The following is a 25,260-nucleotide window of genomic DNA, read 5'->3' as shown; positions in this document are numbered from 1 at the left end:
GATGAGTAGAAGATGAAGATGTGACGCATCATGATTTGTTGCCTCCACCATAAACGTTTACGCGAAACTGAATCCACTACTCGCCATCGTTCTATTACATTTCGTTTACATTTTCATTTCTCTTTTACAATTCCTTCAATTCACTTTCGGACAAGGATTTTGCAAGCTCTGCTCATATCCAGATCCCCGGCGACATATCTACACACCTCCCGTAGCGTCGAAAGCAGCGTCGACCGTCTGGTCCTCATCCGCCAACAAAAGCCGCAGATCCTTGAGGAAAACAGCAGTTCTCAGCTTCAGGAGCACTGCAACTTCACCGACTCCCCGCTGCAGACAAGTCATACCGAGGCCCCCTTCCTCGGTTGTTCTTTGTCTTTGCTGCGGTCAGTCGATCTGAAAATTTCGTATGCCAAATCTACACGTTCACTTTCTGAATGGTAATGTCAAAGCCTTTCGGCAGGAGCTCGATGGGACTGCCGGAGGTTGTACTCCCAAGGGAGGCAATGGTGGGGGAGGGGGCTTAGGGCCAAGTAGTGCCTCAGGGGGTAATGGCAAAAGCTGGATGATGAGTGGAATGGGCGCGAGTGGCAAGGCGGATCCAAACGAGAGGGATATGTTTGGGAGGACGTAAGTGCCACTCGTTCATGGGCCCCATACTGGATAATACTTACCATTTGACGAACCATCCAGTGTTCTACACCTTGCTGCATCATCTACAACGCCAATGGCCTACACATTCTTTCAGATTTTGCTTCGACACCCGCAGCTACAAGTTAACCTCCAAGATCAAGAATCCGGTTACACAGCTCTACATCGCGCTCTGTTTGTGGGGAACATACGGGCAGCTAGGGATTTGTTGCTGAGGAATGATATTGATACGTCGATAAAAGACGCAGAGGGCATGGCGGCGTATGATTTGTATAATGGTACTGTCGATGGGGTCAGTCTGGTGATATTTCATTTAAAGGAAAAAACGCTGACAAAGCCTAGACTAACCCGCCACAAAATGGCAATGGCACAGATCTGTTCGTATGGGGAGTCAATCGTGAGTCTACCACCGTTTAATCGATGATGTCCTTTGACATACGAACCGGCACAGGCAATTTCGCTCTCGGCACAGGTGACCAGTCAGACAAAGCGTTTCCCGATCATATCAATCTTCTCACCCAAGCACAAGCCGCTGGCCGTTCGGATCCTTCCCAAAAATTCAGTCATGTTGGTGTTAAAGATGTTGTAATGTCCAAACTTCACACGGGAGTCATAACCTCTGAAAGTAGGGGTAACCTCAGCCTGTGCGGTTTCGGCGCCAATGGAAGATTGGGAAAATCGATCCATTCTCAACTGGCTCTTGTGCCCATGACTGATCTACAGCATTCGATTGTGTCAATTGCTTTAGGGCAAGACCACACGCTGGCTTTGACATCGGGCGGATATATTCTTTCTTGGGGATACAATCGGTTTTCACAGCTGGGCTATGTCATTGAAGCGCCGGAAAAGCCTGCGGGTATGGGGAAGGAGGGTGATGATCTTATTCAAGTGTCTCCCAAGAGAATTGTCGGCCCTCTGAAGAAAGAATTTGTCAGAGGTGTCGCAGCGGGTAGGATGGCCAGTGCTTGTTGGACAGCAGATGCGGTCTGGACCTGGGGTACTAACGCCGGTCACTTGGGGTACGACAAGGCGTCAAACCCTGTTCAGACAGTGCCAAGACGAGTGACTTCAATCACTCAACCGGTCGTCGACATTGCGTTTTCCGATTACGCTATGATCTGCCTTCTCGATACTTCTGAAGTCATTTGCTTCCACGGCGATACAAACTTCAAAATTTCATTCTCCATTCCTCGGCTTCTTCCCGAAGCGTTTCCCTTTCGACCACCACAAACCACTTTAAAGCCAATGATCACGAAGGTGGCCAGTAGCGCCTCCTCTTTTGCAGCCCTGTCCTCCATTGGAGACGTGTTTACATTCACGTTACCAAATCCCATGGAAGATGTATATAAGGATGGGCGACATGTAGTTGTCAAGCCTCAAATTGTGTGGGCGCTGAGAAAGAATTTTACTGCTGTCAAGGTGTGTCCCCATACTTCTATTTTGCTCAATACATATCAGCTGAATCATATGTCTGTTTATAGGATGTCGCTATAGGATCTGACGGCACAGTCATTGTGTGCACCCATTCGGGTCACGTATTTGTTCGCCAACGCTTAAAATCGGGCTCTGGCCAACTCAAATTTCGTCGTATTCCCTATCTGCAACGAGTCATCAAAGTCGCCACAAATGAATCCGGGGCGTTTGGTGCTATCCGCGTTGATGCTAGGCCAACGCCTATCAAGCTGGTTGGGAAGACGCTTGAGGAAGATTTATTCTTACTGCAGCCTCATTTTCACCGATTGGAGCATCAGATGACAGCCGAAGACTTTGAAAAATTGAACGCGAACAGTAAAAAGACTGACGACGATGAGGAAGAAGATGATGAGAGCACCAACTCTGTCGCTAAAGATACATCCATCGCTCTCAAGATGTGTACTATTTTGTCAAGGTGGAGAACAGGCGAGGGAGATTCTTTATTCGCTTGGAGTGACCCGCTACTAAGCAGTGATTGTCATCTGATCATCCAGGGTTTGGCGATCCCAGTACACAGCGCCATTCTCTCCATGAGGGCTGTGAAAATTGCCCAATTGCTTGCAGGGGAGTACACGAGCAATGTACTCTCCTTGGGATCGTATGGCACGTCCCCTGCCATCAAGGTGGAAGCGTGCCATCCCCTCGTTGGTTTGCTACTCATACAGTATCTGTACTCTGATGACGTTGCCGCCATCTGGGATGCTCGTGTAGCGCGCATCATTCAAGACAAGTACGCCGCGGAAAAAATCCCTGTAGGAGACATCAAGTCTGAGCTCAAAGCCCTTGCCGACGAACTCGATCTTTCGCCTCTATCCTCTGTCCTCTCCTATGCCGCCAAGCAACCTCTTCCCCATCATACTCTCTCGTCAGACATGCAGTCCTTCTTCAACACGACTTTTACCGTCCCAGCGGGGCCTGAATCACCATGCGATGTCACCATATTTTTATCGGATAAACAGGTTTCTTGTAATTCTGTGATCTTGAGGGCCAGGTGTCCGTTCTTTGAGGCAATGTTTGAAGACCGAGATTGGACGTTGAACAGGAAGAGTGAAGGGGCGGTGGTGGTGAGGATGACCCACTTGAAATGGACGCCGATGAAGCTGGTGTTCAGGTGGATGTATGAAGGGGTGGAGGATGACTTGTTTGATTATCTTCGTAAGTTTGTGTGTCAGTGGTTCTTTTGGAGGTTCAACTGACGAGCACGGGGATAGATCAAGATACATTGGACGAGTTCTTGGACTTTGTCTTTGAAGTCATGGCTGCAGCTGTAAGTGATCCTCATTTTTTATTTTTATTTTTATTTTTTGATATTCGTTTTTGCTTACATTTAACAGACGGAGCTTCTTCTTGACCGCCTTGTCCTTGTCTGCTCCCGAGCTATTATCCGCCATTGCAATGCCTTCAACGCCGCTGCGCTTGCCTCTGAAGCATCTTTTTATCAAGCCAACACGCTCAAACTTTCCGTTTTTGACTACATCATCTCATGTCTGGAAACCATGCTTGAGAGCGGCTTGTTAGACGAAATGGAGCAGAGCGTTCTGCAGGATCTGTCGAGTGTTATTGCCGAGAAGCAGAAGAAACGATCCCCTGTGGCGAGAGAAGGGGTGCTCGTGAAGGAGTTGATGGCAAAACACCGAGAATGGCTGTTGGTGCAAGACATCCCGGCGCCGATTGTGCGACAACCTTTCAAATATAGGGCGAGGTCAGCGATGTCGCCTGTCGACCTTTCTTCGGCCAAGCCGGTGGCACCGAGACGTAAACCGCCACCTTCACCAATGGTCAATCCCAGTGCTGAAGTCTCTGACAAATCATCAGCTGCGGATGGTATCTTCCAGATGGACGACGATCTGCCGACGCCAACGACCAGTGCATCGGAAGTACGGACACCGAATAGGGGCTCGAGGTCAATGACGCCTCTGAGTCTTGGTGCTACACCTTTCCAGCCTGCTGCTTCCACGTCTGGCTCGTCGACACCGGCCAAGACACCGATATGGAAATCAAAGACTGTGGAGACTGGTAAGGCTGATTTGCGGAGTATCATGGCGGAGACTGCGGCTGCCAAGACGCCTTTGAAGCCTGTATCCATGCCTGTGGTGGCATCTGCGGTCGGAAATGGTTCAGCGGCGCGAGGCGGGTTCCCGCTGCCGGCGTCTGGGGCTGCGCCTTCCAAGGGTATGCTGGCACGCAGTCCTCCATCGGCAGGTCCTTCTACCGGTGGCCCATGGAGAGCGACTGAAGTGAGGAAGACGTCGTTTACTGCGCTGCAAGGTCAGCAGGCGACTAACGGTCTCGGAACGGGATCGCCAGGGAACACGAGCACGAGCACGAGCACGAGCGCGAACGCGAACGCGAACGCGAACACGAACACGTTGAACAGAAGCGCAGGCTCTCAGGCGTCTCCGGCTCCCCAACGCTCCGGCTCGGCCAAGGTCATTACTCCTGTCAGACTCCAAGCACCTGCGACGCAGCCGCGCAAGAGCAGTACGCCCACCGCGGCGTGGTCCACTCCAAGCACATTCATCCCCCCTCCGCCGATCAGCGTCTCGCCCGTCGCACAGGGTCTATCTCTCTTGGCGATCCAGCAGCAGGAGCGGGAAGCCGCCGAAGCGCTCGCACGGAGGCCTGCGAAGAGTCTGAGGGAAATTCAAGAGGAAGAGCAGGAAGCAGAACGGGCAAGAGTGCAGGAGGAAGAGTTCATGCGGTGGTGGCACGAGGAGGAAGCGAGGGTCGCAAAGGAGACTAGGCAGGGAGCTGTGGGCGGCAATCAGCAGGGCCAGAGTGGAAGAGGTCGAGGACGAGGCGGACGCGGGAAAGCAAGAGGCGGGGGCGGCGGAGGGCGAGGTAGAGGAGGTGGGCAGGGTGGGCAGAATGGCCGAGGAGAGGACAAGCAGGGCGGGGCTGCGCCGACGGGCACGCACGGCCAGCCGAGCCAAGGACGTGGGAAACATGACGGCGGGCGAGGAGACGGGAGTGGCCCGCGTGCGTTGGGCAAGGCATGATGCATAGAGCAGGCTGGGAGCTGTACGACATGTTGTACGGGTATTCCCGGCGCGGGTTACATAGAGTTATGCATGGATTATGCATGGGATGGATGAATACAAATAGTGTTTGTGTATTTGTAATTTGGAGCACGAAAATACAAATAAACTTTGCTCGCCGCGGACCAATCCCCGCCCCCGCCTTTCATAGAAACACAAACCACGTCCTTCTGCATCCCCCCCCGCCATGCAGAACAACGCCCCCAGCAGCTTCCAGGGGTACCCCTTCCCCCCGCAGCAGTCAGACCTGTACACATTCGCCCCGGTCAGCCAGCAGCAGCAGCAGCTCTACTACGCAGCACAGCCAGCCACCGACCAGCACGCCTCCGCAGACTCCTCCGAGAGCGCAGGGCCGTCGCAGAAGAAGACGCCCGCCGGGGCCAGGAAGCACGGCGTGAAGGAGGAGCCAGAGGAGCACGGCAAGGCGGATGAGCCACGGAAGAAGCGCACGAAGAGGTCGGCCGGGAAGGCGTGCGTGTACTGCAGGCGAAGGTGGGTGATGTGTCCGTGTAGGAATGGTCGAATGCTGAATACTTGCAGCCATATGGTGTGCGAAGGCGGCAGGCCGTGTGAGCGATGGTGAGCAGCACGTCTGCAGCGTGGACGGTGGCTGACGACTATGCGCAGTATCAAGCGAGAAATCCCCCATCTCTGCCGTGACTGCACCCCGCCTCCCCAGAACCAGCAGTCTCCCCATAAGCAAGAACCTCAGGTGCGTCGTGTGTGTCGAGTAAGACCCAGCTGACAGGCTGGCGGTGCGAGCAGCAACAACAACAGACTCAGCAGCAACAGTCTCTTAATCAGTCCCAAGTCTTGCCATCCTCAGCCCAGCCGATGCCAGTGTATACCGACTCCAACTTTGTCCCTAGCTGGCCATTACTTCCCGATGCTGGCGCAGCTCAAATCCCGTTCAGCGATGCTCCTTCAGAACAGATTCAAAACCCAGGGGATGCGGGTATCATGGGTCCGCCGCCATTGGGATCGTCTAGAGAGGACGGGGAGCTGGCTGCTTTGAGGTGGGCTGATTTCATGCCTATATTCCAAAGCACATCTGACATTCTAACCTGTAGCAAATTCATGAAAGACTTGGGCGTCCCTAATCTTCCCAATGATTTCCTCTCCTTCATGAACCAGCTGGACAAGCCAGACGCTAGCAACAGTTTATCCATTGCGAGTTCTTCCGACGCGAATCTCTTTTCTTCGTCTGGGGCGCCATACGGTGTTGGGTTAAACAAGGGCAAAGGCAAACTCAACCAAATGTCCAGAATGCAAGTCTTTCTCTCCCTCTTAAAAACGATATTCCCACTGACATAGTAACGTCTTCTACAGCGACAAATACCTCATGGCGGCTGCTGATCAGCCAAACGGTACCCGTGCCTCTCGTCTTGCACAAGTCATCAAGGCCAAGTACGATGCCGGTCTTCTCAAGCCTTACGACTATGCCAAGGGATACGAACGTATGAACAAGTGGATGGAGTCTGGACGGGCGGCACCCAGGATGGACAGTCGTGCCGGGTCCGAGATACCGGACGAAAGCCCGCAGAGGTCTACGGCCGCAATGAGGAACGGTAGATTGTCTGTTGCTCGTGCGTCTTTTCTTTTTTCTCCAATTTAGTCGCTTCTGATGCTCATGATGATGAACGAGAGCAGCTTTGGCGCCCAATACACCTGCATTCGGGAAGAGCATCTCACCTGAATCTCGCCGACGAATCCTTGCTGCTCTTGCTGGCTTCAGACCAAAGTTTAGGCAAATCGCAAAGACATTGACCAATGTCGACTTGGTATTTGTAGAAGAAGCTATGGAGCGATGGATGCTCGAGTATGACAGGGCTTTTGCTTGTGAGCCGTCCATTCCACACTAGCAAGTCGCTGGCGGTTAATCGCTGACACTTTGAGACAGCTATCCATACCCCTTCATGTATCTGGCGACGAACGGGAGAAATTCAAAAAGCCAACCAAGAGTTTTCCAACCTGACCGGTATTCCCGCATACATGTTCCGTGATGGCCAACTTTGTGTTTACGAACTCATGGATGAAGACAGTGCGGTAAGATATTGGGAAGGATACGCGAAAATCGCGTTCGACCCTAGTAAGTTTACCCATCATCTGTGAAGAAAGTCCCCCCCCCCCCGCGGAAAAAAGTCGTCTAACAAAGAGGATCAGGCCAAAGAGCAATGTCTATATTCTGTACTCTCCACATTCCCCTTTCCCTTACTCGCCACCCACCGCGTCACCTCACCAACGCCAATTCCAACCACATTTCCAAATCAGCCACTTCCGGGCCCCCACAAGCACCCTACACGCCCGACCTTGCGTTGCCCCACCAAAACATGCTGTTCAACGACGGTGCAAGCTCGGATGCGGGCACAGCCATCGGGGAAGAGTATAGGGAGATGAAATGTGCGTTTAGCGTGACGATCAGGAGAGATGCATGGGGTGTACCGGTCGCGATTATGGGACAGTGGATTGTGAGTCGAAATCTCTTTGGCCAAAAAAAAAAGAAAAAGCAAAGGTAAAAAAAGAAATCAGACTGACGGATGATTGATGTAGCCCATCCAATAGATTCTTTCAACTCTAGCACTTTGCACATCTTGCAGAATTATTATTTTTTTCTCGGGCTTTTCTCAGGCTTCATTCATATTGCATCCATCACTCAACACTTAATCAAAGCATATCAATCGTGTCTAATGATGTAGCGACCAAATGTATATAGATGCATGGTAATAAATTGATTTTTCTCTTCTCATGAGAGGGGATGCAAATGCAACAAAAAAGACTGGCTACAAACTTTCTATGCTAGATGACTTGTTAAGCTGGAAACTGCGTTATTTATGTATGAATATAATTTCAACCCATTTATTTAGACAACTTTTGAAACATTATATCCCCGTTTGTAATAATAATGGGAAAGCATGAGAGCATTTATCTCGTTTGCCCACCAGGTAGTCTTGCCCATTTCCTCTTCTCCTGCTCTTTCTTCGCACTCGCATACGTGTACGCTTTCCTCCACTTTTCTCCTTCCTCCACCTCTTTCCTCTTACTGCCCCACCACAATCTCTCCCATATCGCGCGCTTCGCCATTTCCGTGCGCATATCGACCAATGCCGGGTCGAAACCTTGTGAAAACTGGGCCACGCTCGAGTCCCACGAGGCAGAACCGAGGACAGAGGAGAGGACCGCAGGATTACGGCCCGAGAGGGCAACGCGTCGAACGCGACGGAGGGTACGGAGACCGTAAGCTGTGATCAGGACGGTGACCAAGAACGCGGTGGATGAGATGACGGCGAAAGCATAAGGCGTTTCTTCGAGCTGTGTTGTTAACTGGGTGGGGAAAGAATATAAAATCAGCGGCAGCCTCGATAGCAAATACAGGAGGAAGACATACGTTCATACCGAATAAACCTGCGAGGAGAGCTCCGGAACCGATACCTAGTGTTGCTATTGAGATTTTGATGTCGAGCGCAAGGAGAGCGTTCCGACCAGAATCGAGCATCAACTCGGCAATTTCTTGCGTCGATTGCATATTAACCTAGAGGTGAGAAGCGTGAGGTTTATTGGCAAGCTAGACAAGGAAACGACGTACGACAGTAGTATCAACCTCACTGACGATCTCTTCCACTTGCTTCACGAAGCTCTCGAGTAAAAGCTCAAGCTGTTCATGGTCGTGCAACGCACGTGGCCGTCCCTGCGCCCTCGATGTAAGATACATTGCGGAAAGATCCTCATCTGGTCAAAAATCAGTGCTGTGATGCGAAAAAAAAGGCAAAACGAATACTTACCAGAATCAAGCAATTCATCGATCGCGCTCTTGACATAACGCGCTCGGCTTTGGAAAGCCGCAATCTTCTTGGAGTAATGCAAAAGTTTTTTCAAGTTTTCCCGATCGATGTGGTCTTCAAGATCAGCCAATAGTTGCTGGACGATATGCCTGCTGAAAGCCATTTCCTCCTCTAATGCATTCGCGGTTACCACCAATATTGATTCCAGCGCCCTGATTCGATCAGCTCAAGCTTCGGCAGTACGACAATGGACTGACCTATGCTCATAGCTCAGCACAATTTCATCACACTTTTCCTCATCCGCTCCGCCAACTTTTATCCCCAGTCCGGCTTTAATATTCCTCTCCAAGTGATATTTGAACCTTCTTGTGACATCTTTGTGTGCGTGTGATGAATCGAATACAATCACACTGTCAGGCTTGATGAGGGCCCTAAAATGAAGCATTGATATAAGAATACAAGTTTTACGTGTGAGAATTACAGGGACAAGACTGGGAGACAGGGAATCTAGTTTACGAAGATCTCGGGGCTTAATATTTTTGGTCAGAACATGCCATGCAGTCATGCAGTCCACTCACATCCAGGTCATATTCGCGACATAGCTCTAACTTTGTGTACTTTTGCCCTTCCGCTCCCCAGTTACCCTCCGCGTCTAATATAGAGCATTTCAAGCTCAGTTCCCCCGCTTTTTCCATCAAGCTATTCAGATATCGATTTTTTTTGTCTCTAGGTTCCGCCACTATTACTTCTGGCCTAGTCTCCTCAGATAAATGACCGTCACCATTGTCGGTGGGAGGTGGTGGAGTGAATGGTACCTGTAAAGTGCTCGCAAGGGGCTTGCTTTCTGGGTATGAAGGTGCCCAGAAAGATGTCCGACGGCGAGAGAGGAATGTCCGACGGCGGCAAGATGGTGGAGTCGCTCTAAAAGTGACCTTTGGGCGAATCGCAGTGGATAAAGCTCTGGGAGACAGACAATTCGATATGCGACACACCGAAGACATTCCTCTTGAAGGTATAAAATCTTTTTGTTGCCCAAAACTGGAATGAACAAAGAGACGAAGGAGTCGAGGAGCCGACATGAAGAACTCGTTCTTTGAACCGGACCGAGTACGCCTCCACCGGAAATTCATAAAATAATTACGTAACTGATATTAGTGACGATGACGCTTGTCGAGGCAAAGACAACGAAGCAGTCGACGGTGAAAACGACCTCGACGGTGATTTCAACAAAGGCAATCCACAAAATGGCAGACCCAGACCGTGAGTAATTACCGGACTCACTGCCACTTACCATCTCACAGAGACATTTGACGCTCTCCTTGACCTCCTCCGACGTTTGCCTCCTACACGCGTGGAAGAGAACGTCAATGCGCTTTGTGACCTCGCTCCTGAATACGCCGATGATTTGCTTGGTAATGTCGATCAGCCTTTAAAGGTCCTTGTAGATGAAGAAAAGGCGAGAGAGTTTTTGGGTTGCGATTATAACCGTGATGGTGATTCGTTCCGGTTCGTCCATTCGTCTTTCGTGAGAAGACCTTGGCTCATTCTGACACCAACTTGGCAGATCGCCATGGACAAACAACTACCTCCCCGAGCCAGTCCCCGGACCCACTCCATCTCCACGACTGCGGGAGCTCGAGATCCAATTGAACGCGGCATTTGACACTTATCGCGAGATGTACTTTGAAGGCGGTGTATCCAGTGTTTACTTGTGGGATCTTGATGATGAGCCCCAAGGAAAGGAAATGAATTTTGCCGGTGTTGTTCTCGTCAAGAAAAGTAAGTTTTTGTGTAAACTATGTATTGGAGAAGTCATGTAGCTGACTTGCGCGAAGCTCTTCAATCCCAATCAGGCGTCCCCACTGCGCCTGCCGGGTCCTGGGACTCTCTCCACGTATTTGAATGCCATGAACGCGGCCGTTCAGCCAAATACAAGCTGACGAGTACTGTGATGCTCGTCCTCGAAACTGCTACCCTTGCCAAGGCTGAGAATAAGGGGCCTGAAGATAGCGACGGCAAAGGAGGAGTAACTTTGAGCGGCAGCATGACAAGACAGGTAATACAAGCTTTGGACGTGTCTATCAATATTGGGCTGACTCTGATGGTAGGCTGAGATTGATTATCCCTTAACGACTCCTCAAGGTCACATTAGCAATATTGGTCGGATAGTTGAAGACATGGAAATTAAGATGCGCAACCTTCTTTCCGCTGTCTACTTTGGCAAGACAAAAGATGTTATCAACGACCTCAGGAGTCAAAGTGGCTTGGAAGCCAAATCGAAGGAAGATCTCTTGAGGGCCGAATTGGCTGGAAAGTTGGGTGGGAGGAAATGAGCTGAACATTATGAAATGTGTATTTTAGGCTAGTAACCAATGCAGACCAATGTCCATGTATGTCATCTACCTGAACTTTAGTAGTATTTTCATTGATTCATGATTTTTTCTATGCTACACTACAGCTCCTCATGTCTAAGTGCATCAGAACCTTCAGTAGGTGCGGCCGACGTCTCTGATGATGGCCCGTGATCAGTCGGTGAAGCCAGGGTTGTTGAAGAGACGTCAGATGGGGACTCGGTAACGTCAGGGGAAGGACCGTCGTCGGTGGGGGAGGCGAGAGTAGTAGAGCTCGTTGCAGAGGATGAAGAGGTGGTCGGTCGAGGCTTACGAGGGGCCTTTTTCTTCTGGAGAGTCAAGACCTGTAAAAATGTTAGTCAATCTTAAACATTGATGCTGAGGTACTTACAGTAGCTTGGAGTCGCCTTCCCTTCTCCTGCAGTTCTCTGACTGTGATGACCGGGTCCTTAGTCTTGTCTCCGTCCAGAGTTACTTGCACCTTCATCTTTTCATCGATGAACTGAGTGTACTCTTTTAAGAGCGCTTCGACACCCTTCAACTCTTCTTCTGTATGCTTGGGAGGCGCCACTGGGTCCTCGGGAGTAGCGGTGGCAGCAGCTTCCATAGCCTTCGTGTAGTTAGTTTGAGCGTCAATGAAGAAGGCACGAGCAAGATGCATGGCCTGCTGGAAGTCGGCGACGGCCTTATCCCTCGCGCGGTACTCGTTGTACCTGAAAACGACGGGCCTCTCCAACCCCTCAAGTTCAGCCAACTTTCTCCTCAAGTTGGACTCCTCTGCGACTTCATCATTCTCGCCTAACCACTCAAATGTCTCGCCCAGAAGCTTTTTCAAAGCCTGTTGCTCGGCAGGAGTAGAAAAGTCGGTAAGGGCGGTAGGTCCATCGTCGATATTGAGGGAGTTTTGAAGGGCGTAGAGGTACGACTCGAGTGAGTTGCGAGCCTCTTCGCGGGACGCCTTGGCGGCCTCAAAGGCAGAGATGGAAATAAGACGGGCGTTGGTGGTACGCTTCTCTTCGCCAGACAAAGGCTTCAGGCCGAGGTGCTTCTCGCGAAACTTGAGGGCTACTTTGAGAGATTTGCCTTTAGCGTCCTTCTGCCCCTCGTCTTCTTCAGTTTCCTTCGCTTCTTCCTCCTTGCTACCAAAAAGGCCCTTGATAGCGCCAGCGACACCACCGTCTTTTGAATCGGTAACATTAGAGACAAGGACAGCGTTGGCAGCCGATACATGACCCTTGGGATCGAGACGCATAGTGATGTTGATGACAGGCTCAGGGGCAGTGAAATCTGCAAGGGCTTTTTCGACGTCGTGAACTTCAACGGAGAGAATAGACTGGGGCTCGCTAGAGGATGCGTGGGCACTGTCGGGATGAGAAATGCGCTCAGTGAACTCAAGAGTCACATCTCCCTTGGCAGGAAGCGTGATCGCCTTTCGCTCGCCTAGAACGCTGCCCTCGGGGAAGATTGCGTTGCCATTTTTGAGGGCAATCTCGCTGACACTCCTTTCCTTGATATCGATGTTTTTGATCCTGAACTGCTTGCTCAACGCAGCTCCATAGTATGCGGCACCAAGCACGGCGGCTTCGTCGGTGTTAACATTCTGCGCAATCTTGTCCTCAGCACCGCCAAGAACAGATTTGAGGGAGGCCTGTACAAGAGGAACTCGGGTATTACCACCAAAGAGTATGACAGAGTTGATATCTCCAAGTTGTAAACCCGCCGCCTCGAGAGCAGAAATGACAGGGCTGCCGTACAACTGGTCGACAGCTCCCACAATTTTTTCGAGGTCGGCACGAGAGATAGTTGAGCGGAAGTCGACGTCATCGAAGAGAGACTCGATCTATTTAAAAGATTAGCCAAACTCGATAATGGTGGATCCAATACTTACAGCTACATTGGCTTCCTGGTTGGCACTCAAAATCTGCTTGACTCTGGTAGCTTCTTTTGCGACCTTGGCCAAGGCTTTCTTGTCCTGTCTGACCTCCTCCCGCCCAGTCTTACTGACAAAGCCAGTGAGGAGAATATCCTGGATAACAGTGTCCAGCATCACTCCACCAACGTGCTCCCATCCAGTTCCAAGCACTTCAATGTGAGTTGTGTTGATCGCTGTCTTTGACTTCGGTGTCGCGTATTCGCTAGTTTGGTAGAATGCCAAGACAGTAGCGGTGGTGGTCATAGCTCCAGAGTCATAAACAATGTGATACTCTTTTTCCCCTTGTCCAGTTACGGGGTCGTAGTTGGGGAAAGATCTTGTCATGGCATAATTGAGTGCAACACCGGTACCCTCTGAGATCATCGCCAAGCAATTCATACCCTGAAGTTCCAACGCATCTCGATACGCACGGCGCTGAGCCTGATCCCACCACGCAGGAACGGTGACAACAACAGAGTTTATGCTCTCTTTGTTTGATCCAGCAGGCTGAACCAACTCTGCGAGGTGGCGGAAATATGAGAGCTGCTGTGCCAAGAGGGCAGTAGGCGTCCAAGCGTCTTCAGGAGAAACAAGCTCGGGAGAGATGTAGGAGGGAGGCGAGGGGTGAGGGAAGTATAATGTGTCATTGGTAACATGAGGGTTGACGGGGTATACTGGAAAGGTGTTGGGAGTAGTGGTGCCAAGAAGAGGTTTTATAAAAGGGTAGTGGGTGTCGGGGAACCTCGTGGCCTGCTTTACTTAGCCAATTTGTTTTTATCAGCGTGTCAATTACTTACAGCCAATTTTGCTTCGGCGCCGAATACTCGTTCGTCTCGTTTCCATCCTACTACGCTCGCGATTTTTCGTTTACTGTCCTTGTCTAAAACGACATCGAAGGGCACGCCGGGCTTGATGAGGGAGAGTTTTGTAAACTCTGCGCCGTAGTCGATGGCGAGCACCGCTGCATGTATGGCAGGCGCGAGGAGGAGGAGGAGGAGCGGGAGGAGATGCTGTGGACGCATCTTGTGGGCGGAGAGATGACAAGTCGAATGGAAAAGACAGTTCGCAGAAGTAGGCCGTGGAAAAGTAGACATTCCATGACGTGGAGGCCACGACTTATATTGTCTTACGTAACAGTGGTAATCTTATCACATCATCGCGAATTTCTGGAATTCCGCGCAAGAGTTCGAGATGGTGGGCGTGTTGACATGATTCAGCAGTCGCTTGCAATTTATAAGCTCCTTCATTCCACAATCTAACATATATATATAGCTTCTCTGAGACTCGACCCAAACACGCCACTTATCACAATGTCCAGTGAAGACATCCTCACTCCCCAGTACACCCCTGAAGAAATCGAGCGATTTAACGCCGAACTCGACGGCAAAACTCCTCAGGAGATCTTGACCTGGGCTGTCGACAACGTCGATGGCTTGTACCAGACTACTGCTTTCGGGCTGTAAGTTTCAGCTGTGCTCGCCCAGTCAATATATTCTCATCACTTTGTAGGACTGGTACCGCCGCTGTAGATATGATTTCCAAGATTTCTTTGGACCGCGAAGAAACTCACCTTGTTCCACTTGTACGTCACACTTTTTTTTCGTCTGTATGTCGAAGTTGCTTACTTTGGTCATAGATCTTCCTTGACACCCTTCACCACTTCCCTGAAACTCTTGCTCTCGCTCAAACCATGGCCGACACCTACCTCGCTCCGTTACACATTTACACTCCCCCCGGCGTTTCTACTGCTGAAGAATTCGCCGTCAAGTATGGCGAGAAGCTCTGGGAGACTGACGAAGGCGCCTACGATTATCTGGTGAAGGTTGAACCTGCAGCCAGGGCTTACAAGGAGCTGGGCGTCCGGGCGGTCATCACTGGTAGGCGAAGAAGCCAAGGCGCCGATCGAGCAGACTTGAAGGTGCTCGAAATCGATGAGAGGGGATTGCTCAAGATCAACCCTTTGATCGGATGGAGCTTTAAAGAGGTCAAGGAATACATTGACAAGGAGTGAGTGTCAGTCACCGTCACCGCGGTTTAGGGCTAATTCTTCTTCACAGAGGAGTTCCTTACAACCCACTTCTCGACAAGGGCTACCGATCTATCGGTGACGTCCACTCCACTGCCCCCCCTGACCCCAACGCCGCCAGTGATGCTGCTGAGCGAAGTGGTCGATGGCAAGGTAAGGCCAAGACCGAATGTGGTTTACACAGCAACTATTTTGAGATGAAGAAGAAGTTTGAAGAGAAAGCGGCCGCTGCGGGCGAAGCTTCCAAGCAGTCATAAGGTTATGCATTATATATGATACATCGTTACAAGAGATGAAGGGTTTTGGAATACTATTGGCACGCCGCCTGCATGGACTGGATGGCACTAACGAGCTTGGCCTTTTCCAGAAGCACCAACCTGCCAAATTGCTCGACACCAAAGGATTCGGCATCTCGGGGGGCGGCCGTCTTGAAATTGTAAGTGTGGACTTGACTTGCAACCTGTTCCGTTCGTTAGAGACAATCTCGCACTCGTAAGGCATGCACTCACCTTGTCCATAAACTCCTCTTCGGGGTGGTAAGGGAAGCTTCCTGCGGACAGGGCAACAGTCTCGTTCCCTAATGCCTTCTTCTTCTTGGAGGATTTCTCCACGACGTTCATATCCAAACCCATACCCTCTTCGGTACCTTCCAACCTGTAGCCTCGACCCCAGACTAAAAAGTGGGTAAATCGGCCTTCCTCCTTGGTCTCAAGCTCCTCCAACAACATCCTATACAAGTGTGGGATGAGTGGTAAAGGCAAGTTGAGCATACGAAGGGAGAAGACGAGAGCCGGACGTGTGTTGGGTGAAGAAGGGCTGAATACTGATTGAAGAGGAGAGTTGCTGTTTGCCATAACCGAGCCGAGATAGTCTAAAAAGGGTTTGAGAGCAGGGTGATCCTTTCACAGAATGTCAAAACTCGACATTTCTGCTTTAAATGAAACATACCTTATGTCTAACGATGTCGATGACAGCAACAAGACCCCAAGGATCACTCTCCTCCCCATCTGTCTTGATAGAGCTACCAGCCTGTAGCCTTACACCTTCGGCAAGTAAGAGCTCCGCTAAAGAGTGGACGTCGATACGCTCTTCATCGTAGGAGAGAGTCTGACGAAGGAGCCTCTTGACCGCGATGCTACACGAATGATAAGTTGTCGGTTGAGTCATTGTACGATGATAAGTATAATTACGAACAGGTCAACGTCAGGATTAAGATTGTAAAAGTCAAAGTCGACATTGATCATGCTCTAAATCAGGTTAGTGGACCTTCATAATAGGGCAAGTAAAGGACTCACGACATCGCTTCCGGATTCAGAAGCACTGTCTTCGTCGTCTCGGGGGGCATTCTTCCTCTTCGTAGCATTCGCGGCCGAGACGGCTTCCAATGAGGGGTTCGAGGGCATCTTCAAGGTAGCTATTGGGCTTTCCCTTTTTTTGTTTCTATTGGTGGCCGTTGTTGTTTGTTCGGAACTGCACGTCATATTTGCTGGAAAATCTGAAAAGTCACGGTATACAACAATGAGAGATGTGGAGGCCCATTACGTAAAATGCAACTGGGGTATTTTCGCCTATCGGCATTTTTAAGGTTAGGAGGTTGTTACACACTCGACCAACTCGCGTTCGTTCCGTCTATATAAGTAACAAAGAACGGGATGACGATTATCCGCTGTCTTTCGACCTCGCCATTGAACCCTTCGATCGTTGATGTCTTCTTTACTCTTTATGATGTCTTGTTTATTACTTGTTATCTTAAATTCACCAACATGCCATCATCAATGCCACACTCATTGCACCTTGATGATGGACACATCAAGAAATTATAAAAACTAGTCGTGTATCCCGTCTATCTCAAAATTCCGCTCAGAAGCCTAAGCGGGCGGAAGCTGTCCACGTATAGCAAATAACACCGCATACCAACCTTACACCAAGCGTCAAGCAACGAAAAGCAGCTGTTCATCACAAGAATCTCAGTAACTAAATACATAACAGCAAGTCAAGGCCAGAATAATAAACTTCACATTTCTGACATTACATCCACTTCCGACCGATTTGAATTTCATCCTTTGTGTCTTGCTTTGTGACCTGGTATGTGAGCAACTCTGGTGTGTGAAGCTTCTTCCCCATTGTCATCAGCTTTTGAACAAATGACCATATAAGCAAAAGTCCTTAGGTCAGCAAGCGGGCTATCAACTGCGATTCCTCTGCTTGCTGCCAATCTAATCCACAGCTCACAGCATGCTCAGCAAAGCCCCGCCTACAACTCAACTACACATCACACAAATGTACAACAAAGGGTACTTTTGGCGCTCGACCTGCCAGTGACCCTCCTGTTGAGTGACTGTGTGTTAACGTAAGGATGAAGGTTGGGACTGCGGAGTGCGATGACCACGATGTCAGATGAAGTAGTCCGTGACTTAGTGAGGTAGGTACCTATTAGATATCATTTAGCTTGTACTGTCGAGCCCAGAAAAGTACATAGGTCCGTAGGGTAGGTGCTTGGAACCGAACTGCTGCTTTCCTTTCCTCTATCTGACTCCAGTTGGGTAAAGAGCTATAAGTTGGTGTCGTACCAGCAAAATCATCTTTCAACAAACACCACCCTGTTCCTCCTTGGCCGTGCCTTCGAAAAGGCCGGGGAATTAGTGACTGATCAGCCATCAACCATCAAATGATCTATCAAACGTTAATTTAGCGCGATCACTCAACGTTCCACATTGGACATGTTGCCTGTTGTGAGGTTGGGAGTTGGGCGACAACGCTCAGCAGCGAGATGAAGCCGGGTTCATCCAGATCTGTGGGAGAAAATGCGACCTTAGTAGCTCGTATCCTTGATGTGATAATGATCGTCCTTGATGGACGAAATTGTCATTATTAACATACTGATACTCATACGCCATTCAGGTATTCCCCGGACAATAGAAGCCGCCATCACAATTTACCTGTGTCGTTTTATACTGCTAACGATAATCTAGCGAATGATAGTGCAAATATAGGCTCACAAGTTTGAGTCCAGAGAGAACGACGGAATAGTCACCTTTCTCTGTCCTTGCCGTCTTGCTCTACTCTCGGCTAAGAGTTAAAGCCGCCCGCTGTTGGATAACATTCACGTCTTCTTCCAGAGAGCTGTCGGAAGCATGTTTCCCAACCGTCCGATGAGATGCTCCGGCTGAAACTGGGCACAGAAGTGCAATCAGTGTTCTTGGATTTGATGTCTGATGGCCATCCCTCTCTTCCTTCTGACGACTAAACTAATGATTTCGTTAGCTTTAACATCTGATTTCTTACCTCTGACAGCCTGCCAAATGCTTGTGATTTCGTGGGATGCAAAGCAGGGAGTAAATGCCGAATAAAATGAGAGACCGGACGGATATTTCACTGACTTTTGTGGTGATGACTCCTTTCAGCCTCAAGCGACGTATGGGATCTGCTTCTTCTCCATCCGAGTTCCAGATGCGGATATGGTAAGCAGTCTGCTTTCCCCTTGCTTTAACTCCGCCGCTTGCTCGGATCGACTTAATCCTCAACACCCTACTAGTTCACTTGCATCAATTCGCTGACGCCTACGTACGTAAGGTATGATATTTGTCCCTGCTACGTAATCCAGTTCTTCGGCTACCCCAACTAACTTAAAACCTCCCGCGAGGCGCCATCTGAGACACCATTTCAATGATGATCGGATCAATCATCGTCAGTGTTCTCGCCCGGAAGAAACCATCAACAAGTGGGACGGCAGCTCCGCCGGAATTCGTGTGAGCCCCTGAGTGAAAGTCCGTCATTGAATAACAAATAACAAGCGCAGTAATCGGGCCGCAAAGAGGAAGAGGGGAAGAATGGATGACACGTACTACTTTGCTTTGAACTACTTCTTACGCTATTACGCTGCTAACAATGCCATTGACACCATACCCTTCTAGCTTTTTCAAGACTTTTCATAACCCAGCAATTCACATTTTGTTTCGATTGAAGTTTGCTAGTGACAGTTTTGCTCCAAATGAGGAAATCAGTAATAGGGAGAGCCAGCAAAGTTGGAAGCAGATTAGGGGTTCAAAGTGAGTTACGCTGACCTGTTGTTGTTTTACGGTTCTCTTCCCTTCCCCTTATCTGTGCGTTCAGGCCTCTCCCCTTTCGGTTGACTCCCTTCTCTATCCATCGTCATGGGCATCTCCGTACTCACTCTGCATGACATTGACAATGTACTAGGACTGATGGAGTTAGTCATCCGATATTACGTACCCATCAATCAGATTCCATACCCCTATATAATAATTTTTTCCTTTCATAGTTTTCTGGTCTTCCCTCATCGCTATTCTGTAACACTGCTCTCCGAATCTGTTAGTACGCCGGTGCTGAGGAAACTCCAGGTATGGATCACTATTCTGTAACACTGCTCTCTCAGTCTGTTAGTACGCCGATGCTGAGGAAACTCCAGGTATGCATCACTATTCTGTACACGCCCTTCGAGTCTGTTAATACGCCGGTGCTGAGGAAACTCCAGTTTAACAAGCACGAGGTCGATAATCCTTATAGGTCTCAGATCAGATGACAATGGGTCATTCCTGGGATAGTAGGACTCATATCCTTCAAGGGCTTGGTGTAGCGGTGTCGCTGTCTTCGTAAGAACTATTTCGTCGTCTGCATCTCGTCTTCCTCTTTGTCTTCCTCCATCCCCCTTCCTCTATATCCTTACACTTGGTCCCTCTCTTCGCGATCCAAGTTCTCCCTTCTGCTAGGCCCGGCTTGTATCTCCTCCTCCTTTCCTTCTTCGATCTCGTCATCCCCTTCATCTCTCATCTCGATATCATCGTCCTCAGCATTCTTGGTCCTCCTCCGTCGTTTAATACTTTCAGCATATCCACACTGGTCGGCGACTTTCCTTCTCTCACATTGTTCACAGACTGGTCGCCGGCCGTCACATCGAAGCTTGCGCTTTCTGCAAGGATAGCAAGAGATCAGCTGTCGCTTCCTCTGACGATGAGAGCCAGCAGGCTCGAGACCAGACCCTTCCCGATAATTAGTGGAAGATTCCGATGAGGAGAGCGAATAAATTGGAGGAGGATGCATTTGTGGCGGATGGAATCGTGTTCCAATAGGTACCTGCACCTGCTTTTTTGGCGGGTCCGCAACAATCTGGTGGTAAGCAGGATGAATAGGGGCAACGAAATTAGGCATGTGTACCGGATACGTTGACCTCCTCTGCTGCGGATGGACAACAGGATTGGAAGGTTCCCAACCAAAGGGCGCAAAAATCGGGTGACTCAGAGTTCTCATACTAGGGGAAATTGTAGTGCCTTGCGAAAGTGGTTCAGGTTGGTTTTCACCATGTGGTCTCATTCGCGGAGCCAACCTCTGAGTCTGCAATTGTGGTTGTGTGACAGTTTGAGGCGAAGGAGGAGGTCTGTAAGCAGCTCTGAAGCCAAGATTCTGAGGTGATTCTGCAGCTGTAGCTCCAGCCCTCGTCTTGGAATGCTGCTGATGCTGTTCATCAACTGAGACCTCCATGGCCACTGCACGTCCTATTTCACATCAGTCATTTCATGTTGATGTTTTTTTTTCCAGGTCATACCTTCTTTAGGCATATTTACTCTAACATCACCCCTCCCAAATTTAACGTCCCGCATAGCAGAATCATAACCCATCCAATATGCTTTCACGTTATCAGGCGTCCAATGTATATCGAAGGCCCTTCCCGATGCACTTTCATGACCGGTGCTCTCGGTGGAAAGCCTCGCTAAAAGAGGTTCATCAGTACGGACATTGTGAACCACAAGGCGTGACCTGGCGCTCATTCATCAACTTACCATTAACACTCGGCCCTGGAGCATCTGCCACTTTACAATCCAGTTTCATCAGTCATCCTCTGATTCGTCTGACTTTCTCAAAGACAAGCCGCTCACCATTTTTAGTATCACTACCCTTTGGAGAAAGCAACTCAGCCGATTGATGCTTCGCCTTCTTCTTCCCTGAGCCACTCCCACCTTGTTCAAATCTACCACCCTTTTCTCTCATCCCTTTGGTAGAAGATGTCCTTTCTGTCGGTACACGGTCAGCCCATCGTTACTCCCGATAGTATTGAAACTATCATGTGGCCTACCTGCACGACTCCCTTTGACGGCAGAGGGAGGCTGTTCTCCAGGACCCTTTGCAGGATCAGATAGAGAAGGGCTTGGTATATCAAGATGTTGCTGTCTATCGAGCGGAGGTCTAGGCGGTTGAAGCGTCTGCTCTTCAACAAGAGGTTGCAAGGGCAGTTCAAGGCTAGGAAGATGGTGATGAACGTCTTCACTCCTTCGCCGTGGATTAGACGATTCTTGTGATTGAGAGGAGGGACCGGCTCGTGACTGACCAAAGAATGAACGGGCTGATGATAAAGGGGCGCTGGGAAAAGGTGGTGGGCTGACACCATGTGATGTTAGAAAGTCATCCTTAACAATCAAATACGTCCAATATTCGTCACTTACAGACTACGAAAATCGGACACCAAAGAAGAAAGCGTGGGCTTTATTAGCCCACTTGGAGGTGTCTCCGTCGGCTTCCAGTCAGATATGGCTGGTAAACATGGTGATTTCACGTCGACAAGCTCTCTCTCGAAAAAAGATAATGAGCTGTGAACAGTAGAGCGAAGTGCTGAAGAAGGAGGTTCAGTCAAAAAGTCTGTTACATTGTGTGGTGATCTAGACTGCATTTCCCTCCCGCGCATACTGCTTTTCAATTCATCACCTGTATTGGGACGACTCCTTGCCTTATCTTCACCGGATTTTGATCCACTTGGAGAGCTGCTGCGCGATCGCCCGAATTTATCAATACGGCCAAAAGGGGGAGGGCTTCTGGATCGTTTCCTGGCAGGGCTTATAGGAAGTTGTTGACGAAGTAAAAGCAATCCCTCTATGGGCTGCTGATGAGCGGAGGGTTCGGATTGTCTCACTTCTGTTGCCGTTTCAATTCTATCAGAAGAACCAGATTGCTGATGAGCGTCGGGTGTCTGTATGGGGCGCACAACATAATGGGTGGGCAGATTTTGCTCAGCTGATGAAGGGGCCAGAGGTTGGGCTTCGTGGCCAGTAGTACTGGCTTCTCGGGAAGGGGAATTCCTTGTTTGTTCAGAAATAGGAGGATTATTATACCTAGAGACTAGATGCTCCTCGCCCGAGGGACGCCTGTCTTCAGATCGATGTTTTTCGGGAGAACGGTGTCCTTCCCTTCCCATCTCTGAGTAATCGCTTTCCAGAAGCATAATCGGGACAGACAAAAGGACTTTCGGGATTATTGGATTCTTTGCAGTATTGGGTGCTTTTTTGCTCTGTACTAATCACGTCAGGCTTTCCTTCTTGATCATGCTTTTCTTTTGAGGAATCAACCAACTTTGCTGCGACTTCCTCGCCGTGACCTTCAGGCGTCCGCACCCTATATGAGAGCCTGCTTTGTGCTATGGTAGGAAGCCGCCTCTACCGGAATGCCATGGAACAGATGAGGATGAAGAAGATTGGCTAGTAAAAAAAGAAAACGTAACATCTAAGAACGGCGTGTCGTAAATTCTAAGACGATGCTCACCTCTGATCTGTTGTTGACCGCGCCACACTCTTCTTCCTTCTGCCACGCGTCCTTTGGCGACTTGTATGTGTCAAAACTAGGACTTTTGCTTTAGTCCGGTAGTTTGTTAGATTACAAAGCGTGAGTTATCCAGCGCTCGATGTCCTATGCGTTTCTGGGTTTTGAGACTTCAAAAAAATTGTAGTGATACCCCTTTGAAATAAATGCTGCAGATTATAATCTGTGATTCGGAGCGTAAGTAACGTCCTATCGGTTAGCTTTAAACACTACATTGTATGCGGGCTCACCAATATGGTGCACACTGAAGGTAAGACTACTTTGCAAGACTGCTTAGAGCTGTGCAGGATTTAGATTTCGTTGAGCTTTGTCTCTTCAAAAAAGATAGGGAAGCGGATCTAAAAGAAATAAGGGGACGGGTGTGCTGAGCGACTAGATGGGCGTGCGTGCGGCAATGGAGGTACAGAGTAAGTGATGACTCGAGTGCGAGGAAGGGCGGAAGAGATATACATATTGTAACTGCAACCTTTGTTGACGGGAGGAAGGGATCCAAGGTCCGTACGTATCGTATGACAGAAGGGCTTTCCCTGATTTGAATGTAATCCACCTTCAATAGTCGTTTTGCAGGAGATCCAGTTGTGAAGAGCACTGATGCGGGAAGCTTGCACACAACATTCACCAATTCACCAAAGTTTGACTACATCCTTTCCAGAACAGGGTTCTAGGCGCTGCTGTAATGTGATGGCGCAGATGGTAGGGAACACAACGTTCGTCGTCCGCGTCCGATCTGGAATACGCATGATCAAAGGATAGCAGGCAACAAAAGGGACGTCATTTCTGCATCTATATCGTTTGTTGTAATATGAACTGCACGTCGATAGACAGTTCTTTGCTTCCCTTAGATCGAACGTATCCTTCCCAATACGATACAGGGAAGCTTGGGGGCGTATTGATGTCTGGGAAAGAAGCTTCATAGGCCAGATGCCTACGCCAGGCCGGCTTTGAAGATCAGTTTGTCTCGGACTAAGCTGGCGATTGACGATGTGCGGAGGGAGAAGAAGATTTATCGTTGAAGAAGATCTATTTTTTTTCCGGCATTTAACGAATTTATCACTTACTGCTGCCCTGCGGCCCGCAAGCAAGGTGCTACATCATGGATGGTGGACGAGCATTCAGTGTACTACGTACTACAAGTTCATCGGACAATTCAAATCCGAAGCACATCAGTGAAGAAGCACACAAACGTGCAAATTGCGCTCGTCAGGAAATCTTGACGGTCCTGAGTTTTATCTTCTTTCACCGTCTGAAATCATGAAGAGCACGTCCCGCGTTCGAAAATCCGAGTCGGGAGCGGGAGAATGAGGAAAGCAAAAAAAAACAACGCGGAATGATAATTGAACGCGTCTTCCCCACTCTTCTCCTACTATGTGCGATGGCCCCACTGTCGAAACAGTGACATCGATCCTCGATCCGCTGCTCATGCTGAAGTCAGTACTCCCTTCGAGAAGCCAAAGATAATAGAGTTCGCTTTTTGACTTTCGATCTGTCCAGTTTGCCGTTCAATGTAGCCAAGAAATGACCCTAGATTTACGTGTAAGCAATCGGATGATCTTCACCAGCCGCATTCTGTCATCATCCGTAATGAATAATTTTTGTTGATCCTACGTACGCCTTGATCCGCCAGCTGGAGATCAAAGTTTTATAGTTGCGCGCGCCCCACAATTATCCATCAAAAACACACGGCGGTTTGTCCTCTCCACCTCTATAAACCCCCCGGAAAATGCGTGGTATTGTCCGAAGAATCCGGGAGCGAGATCTGGTAGCATATCTTTCACCTCCAAAGTAATACATATAAACCTTAATAAAAAGCGCCTCCATACGTAAGCAAGGGTATTGACCTTTTTGCATTTTCTTATTCATTTCAAATTTGCTAATAAACATAAATACGATCCTTTTCAAATTTACTACTTATGTTTTAATTAATAATAGTTTTTAATTAGTTTTATTTAAGTAAGAAGACCCAAACTACATGACAGCTTCACTTCCTCACCTCAACGAACGCCGGCTCACTTCCATCTTCTGCCCTCACTGACCTTTTGCAGAACCAGAGGCATCCTCCCTATAAGTTGCTCTGATAGCCACTTGCATCCAAGACTACTGCAGTTTTCGATTATGAATTGCCGCTCATCATCCCCCATTCGTTCCAACCATCGCTCGCGCTGACTGATCTTCCCCTATCTTCTCGCACCTTGCACGCTGTGTCATAAAAGGGCCTTCCTCAACTACCTCTGGGGATTCAGCGAGTCGCTGGAATATCTTGTTCATGGCTTTGCCGGCCGCTTCGTTGGCTGCTGCTCTGGTGACCGGAGCGATAACATAGTGTGACAACAGCCCCACCAGCCCACCACCGTAACGGGCGGACAGGGTAAACATAATTAGTAAATTTAAAATGAATATCACAAACTCAGATTATACCATTATGTGTCTC

General features: G+C 49.3%; 9 protein-coding genes and 2 pseudogenes across 9 annotated transcripts; 5 read left to right on the top strand and 6 right to left on the bottom strand.

Annotated features, from left to right (window-relative positions):
• The first annotated feature begins 100 nt into the window (after positions 1–100).
• On the top strand, positions 101–5,207 carry CNB03920 (conserved hypothetical protein). Its single transcript, XM_024656586.1, has 7 exons — positions 101–627; positions 691–940; positions 991–1,045; positions 1,100–2,067; positions 2,130–3,276; positions 3,333–3,388; positions 3,456–5,207. Exons 1-7 carry the CDS (start codon positions 407–409, stop codon positions 5,118–5,120), a joined length of 4,362 nt encoding a protein of 1,453 aa, XP_024512320.1. The 5' UTR covers positions 101–406; the 3' UTR covers positions 5,121–5,207.
• CNB03910 lies at positions 157–5,048 on the bottom strand (annotated as a pseudogene).
• Positions 5,208–5,310: 103 nt separating the features above from the next.
• CNB03900 (transcriptional regulatory protein, putative) lies at positions 5,311–8,011 on the top strand. Its single transcript, XM_569219.2, has 10 exons — positions 5,311–5,651; positions 5,700–5,738; positions 5,787–5,871; positions 5,925–6,175; positions 6,230–6,427; positions 6,489–6,745; positions 6,810–6,998; positions 7,060–7,248; positions 7,323–7,627; positions 7,710–8,011. Exons 1-10 carry the CDS (start codon positions 5,347–5,349, stop codon positions 7,719–7,721), a joined length of 1,830 nt encoding a protein of 609 aa, XP_569219.1. The 5' UTR covers positions 5,311–5,346; the 3' UTR covers positions 7,722–8,011.
• On the bottom strand, positions 7,873–9,986 carry CNB03890 (magnesium ion transporter, putative). Its single transcript, XM_024656585.1, has 6 exons — positions 9,517–9,986; positions 9,196–9,467; positions 8,939–9,150; positions 8,743–8,885; positions 8,545–8,688; positions 7,873–8,480 (listed from the first exon to the last, which is right to left on the bottom strand). Exons 1-6 carry the CDS (start codon positions 9,937–9,939, stop codon positions 8,082–8,084), a joined length of 1,593 nt encoding a protein of 530 aa, XP_024512290.1. The 5' UTR covers positions 9,940–9,986; the 3' UTR covers positions 7,873–8,081.
• A 170-nt stretch (positions 9,987–10,156) lies between these two features.
• On the top strand, positions 10,157–11,940 carry CNB03880 (f-actin capping protein beta subunit, putative). Its single transcript, XM_024656584.1, has 7 exons — positions 10,157–10,198; positions 10,240–10,444; positions 10,503–10,717; positions 10,774–10,994; positions 11,047–11,328; positions 11,397–11,643; positions 11,693–11,940. Exons 1-5 carry the CDS (start codon positions 10,183–10,185, stop codon positions 11,269–11,271), a joined length of 882 nt encoding a protein of 293 aa, XP_024512289.1. The 5' UTR covers positions 10,157–10,182; the 3' UTR covers positions 11,272–11,328; positions 11,397–11,643; positions 11,693–11,940.
• On the bottom strand, positions 11,342–14,250 carry CNB03870 (conserved hypothetical protein). Its single transcript, XM_569216.2, has 4 exons — positions 13,999–14,250; positions 13,178–13,951; positions 11,681–13,129; positions 11,342–11,633 (listed from the first exon to the last, which is right to left on the bottom strand). The coding sequence occupies exons 1-4, from the start codon at positions 14,221–14,223 to the stop codon at positions 11,391–11,393; spliced, it is 2,691 nt and encodes an 896-aa protein (XP_569216.1). The 5' UTR covers positions 14,224–14,250; the 3' UTR covers positions 11,342–11,390.
• Positions 14,251–14,419: 169 nt separating this feature from the next.
• CNB03860 (phosphoadenylyl-sulfate reductase (thioredoxin), putative) lies at positions 14,420–15,525 on the top strand. The gene is made up of 4 exons (XM_569215.2): positions 14,420–14,660; positions 14,711–14,783; positions 14,838–15,208; positions 15,259–15,525. Exons 1-4 carry the CDS (start codon positions 14,512–14,514, stop codon positions 15,482–15,484), a joined length of 819 nt encoding a protein of 272 aa, XP_569215.1. The 5' UTR covers positions 14,420–14,511; the 3' UTR covers positions 15,485–15,525.
• CNB03850 (conserved hypothetical protein) lies at positions 15,472–16,706 on the bottom strand. Its single transcript, XM_024656583.1, has 5 exons — positions 16,523–16,706; positions 16,422–16,474; positions 16,176–16,362; positions 15,737–16,126; positions 15,472–15,687 (listed from the first exon to the last, which is right to left on the bottom strand). The coding sequence occupies exons 1-5, from the start codon at positions 16,628–16,630 to the stop codon at positions 15,538–15,540; spliced, it is 888 nt and encodes a 295-aa protein (XP_024512288.1). The 5' UTR covers positions 16,631–16,706; the 3' UTR covers positions 15,472–15,537.
• Positions 16,707–17,125: 419 nt separating this feature from the next.
• Positions 17,126–19,401, bottom strand: CNB03840 (annotated as a pseudogene).
• CNB03830 (expressed protein) lies at positions 18,648–20,297 on the top strand. Its single transcript, XM_024656582.1, has 4 exons — positions 18,648–18,688; positions 18,801–18,976; positions 19,027–19,276; positions 19,341–20,297. The coding sequence occupies exons 3-4, from the start codon at positions 19,116–19,118 to the stop codon at positions 19,408–19,410; spliced, it is 231 nt and encodes a 76-aa protein (XP_024512287.1). The 5' UTR covers positions 18,648–18,688; positions 18,801–18,976; positions 19,027–19,115; the 3' UTR covers positions 19,411–20,297.
• Positions 19,656–23,833, bottom strand: CNB03820 (expressed protein). The gene is made up of 9 exons (XM_024656581.1): positions 23,063–23,833; positions 22,776–22,995; positions 22,587–22,711; positions 21,686–22,524; positions 21,319–21,620; positions 21,122–21,256; positions 21,026–21,055; positions 20,791–20,955; positions 19,656–20,740 (listed from the first exon to the last, which is right to left on the bottom strand). Exons 4-9 carry the CDS (start codon positions 22,456–22,458, stop codon positions 19,911–19,913), a joined length of 2,235 nt encoding a protein of 744 aa, XP_024512214.1. The 5' UTR covers positions 22,459–22,524; positions 22,587–22,711; positions 22,776–22,995; positions 23,063–23,833; the 3' UTR covers positions 19,656–19,910.
• Between the last annotated feature and the right edge of the window lie 1,427 nt (positions 23,834–25,260).

Source organism: Cryptococcus neoformans (assembly GCF_000091045.1).
Source record: "Cryptococcus neoformans var. neoformans JEC21 chromosome 2 sequence".
NCBI lineage: Eukaryota > Fungi > Basidiomycota > Tremellomycetes > Tremellales > Cryptococcaceae > Cryptococcus > Cryptococcus deneoformans.
The sequence above is the reverse complement of the archived record's forward strand: the minus strand, read 5'-3'. Positions and strand labels throughout refer to the sequence as shown.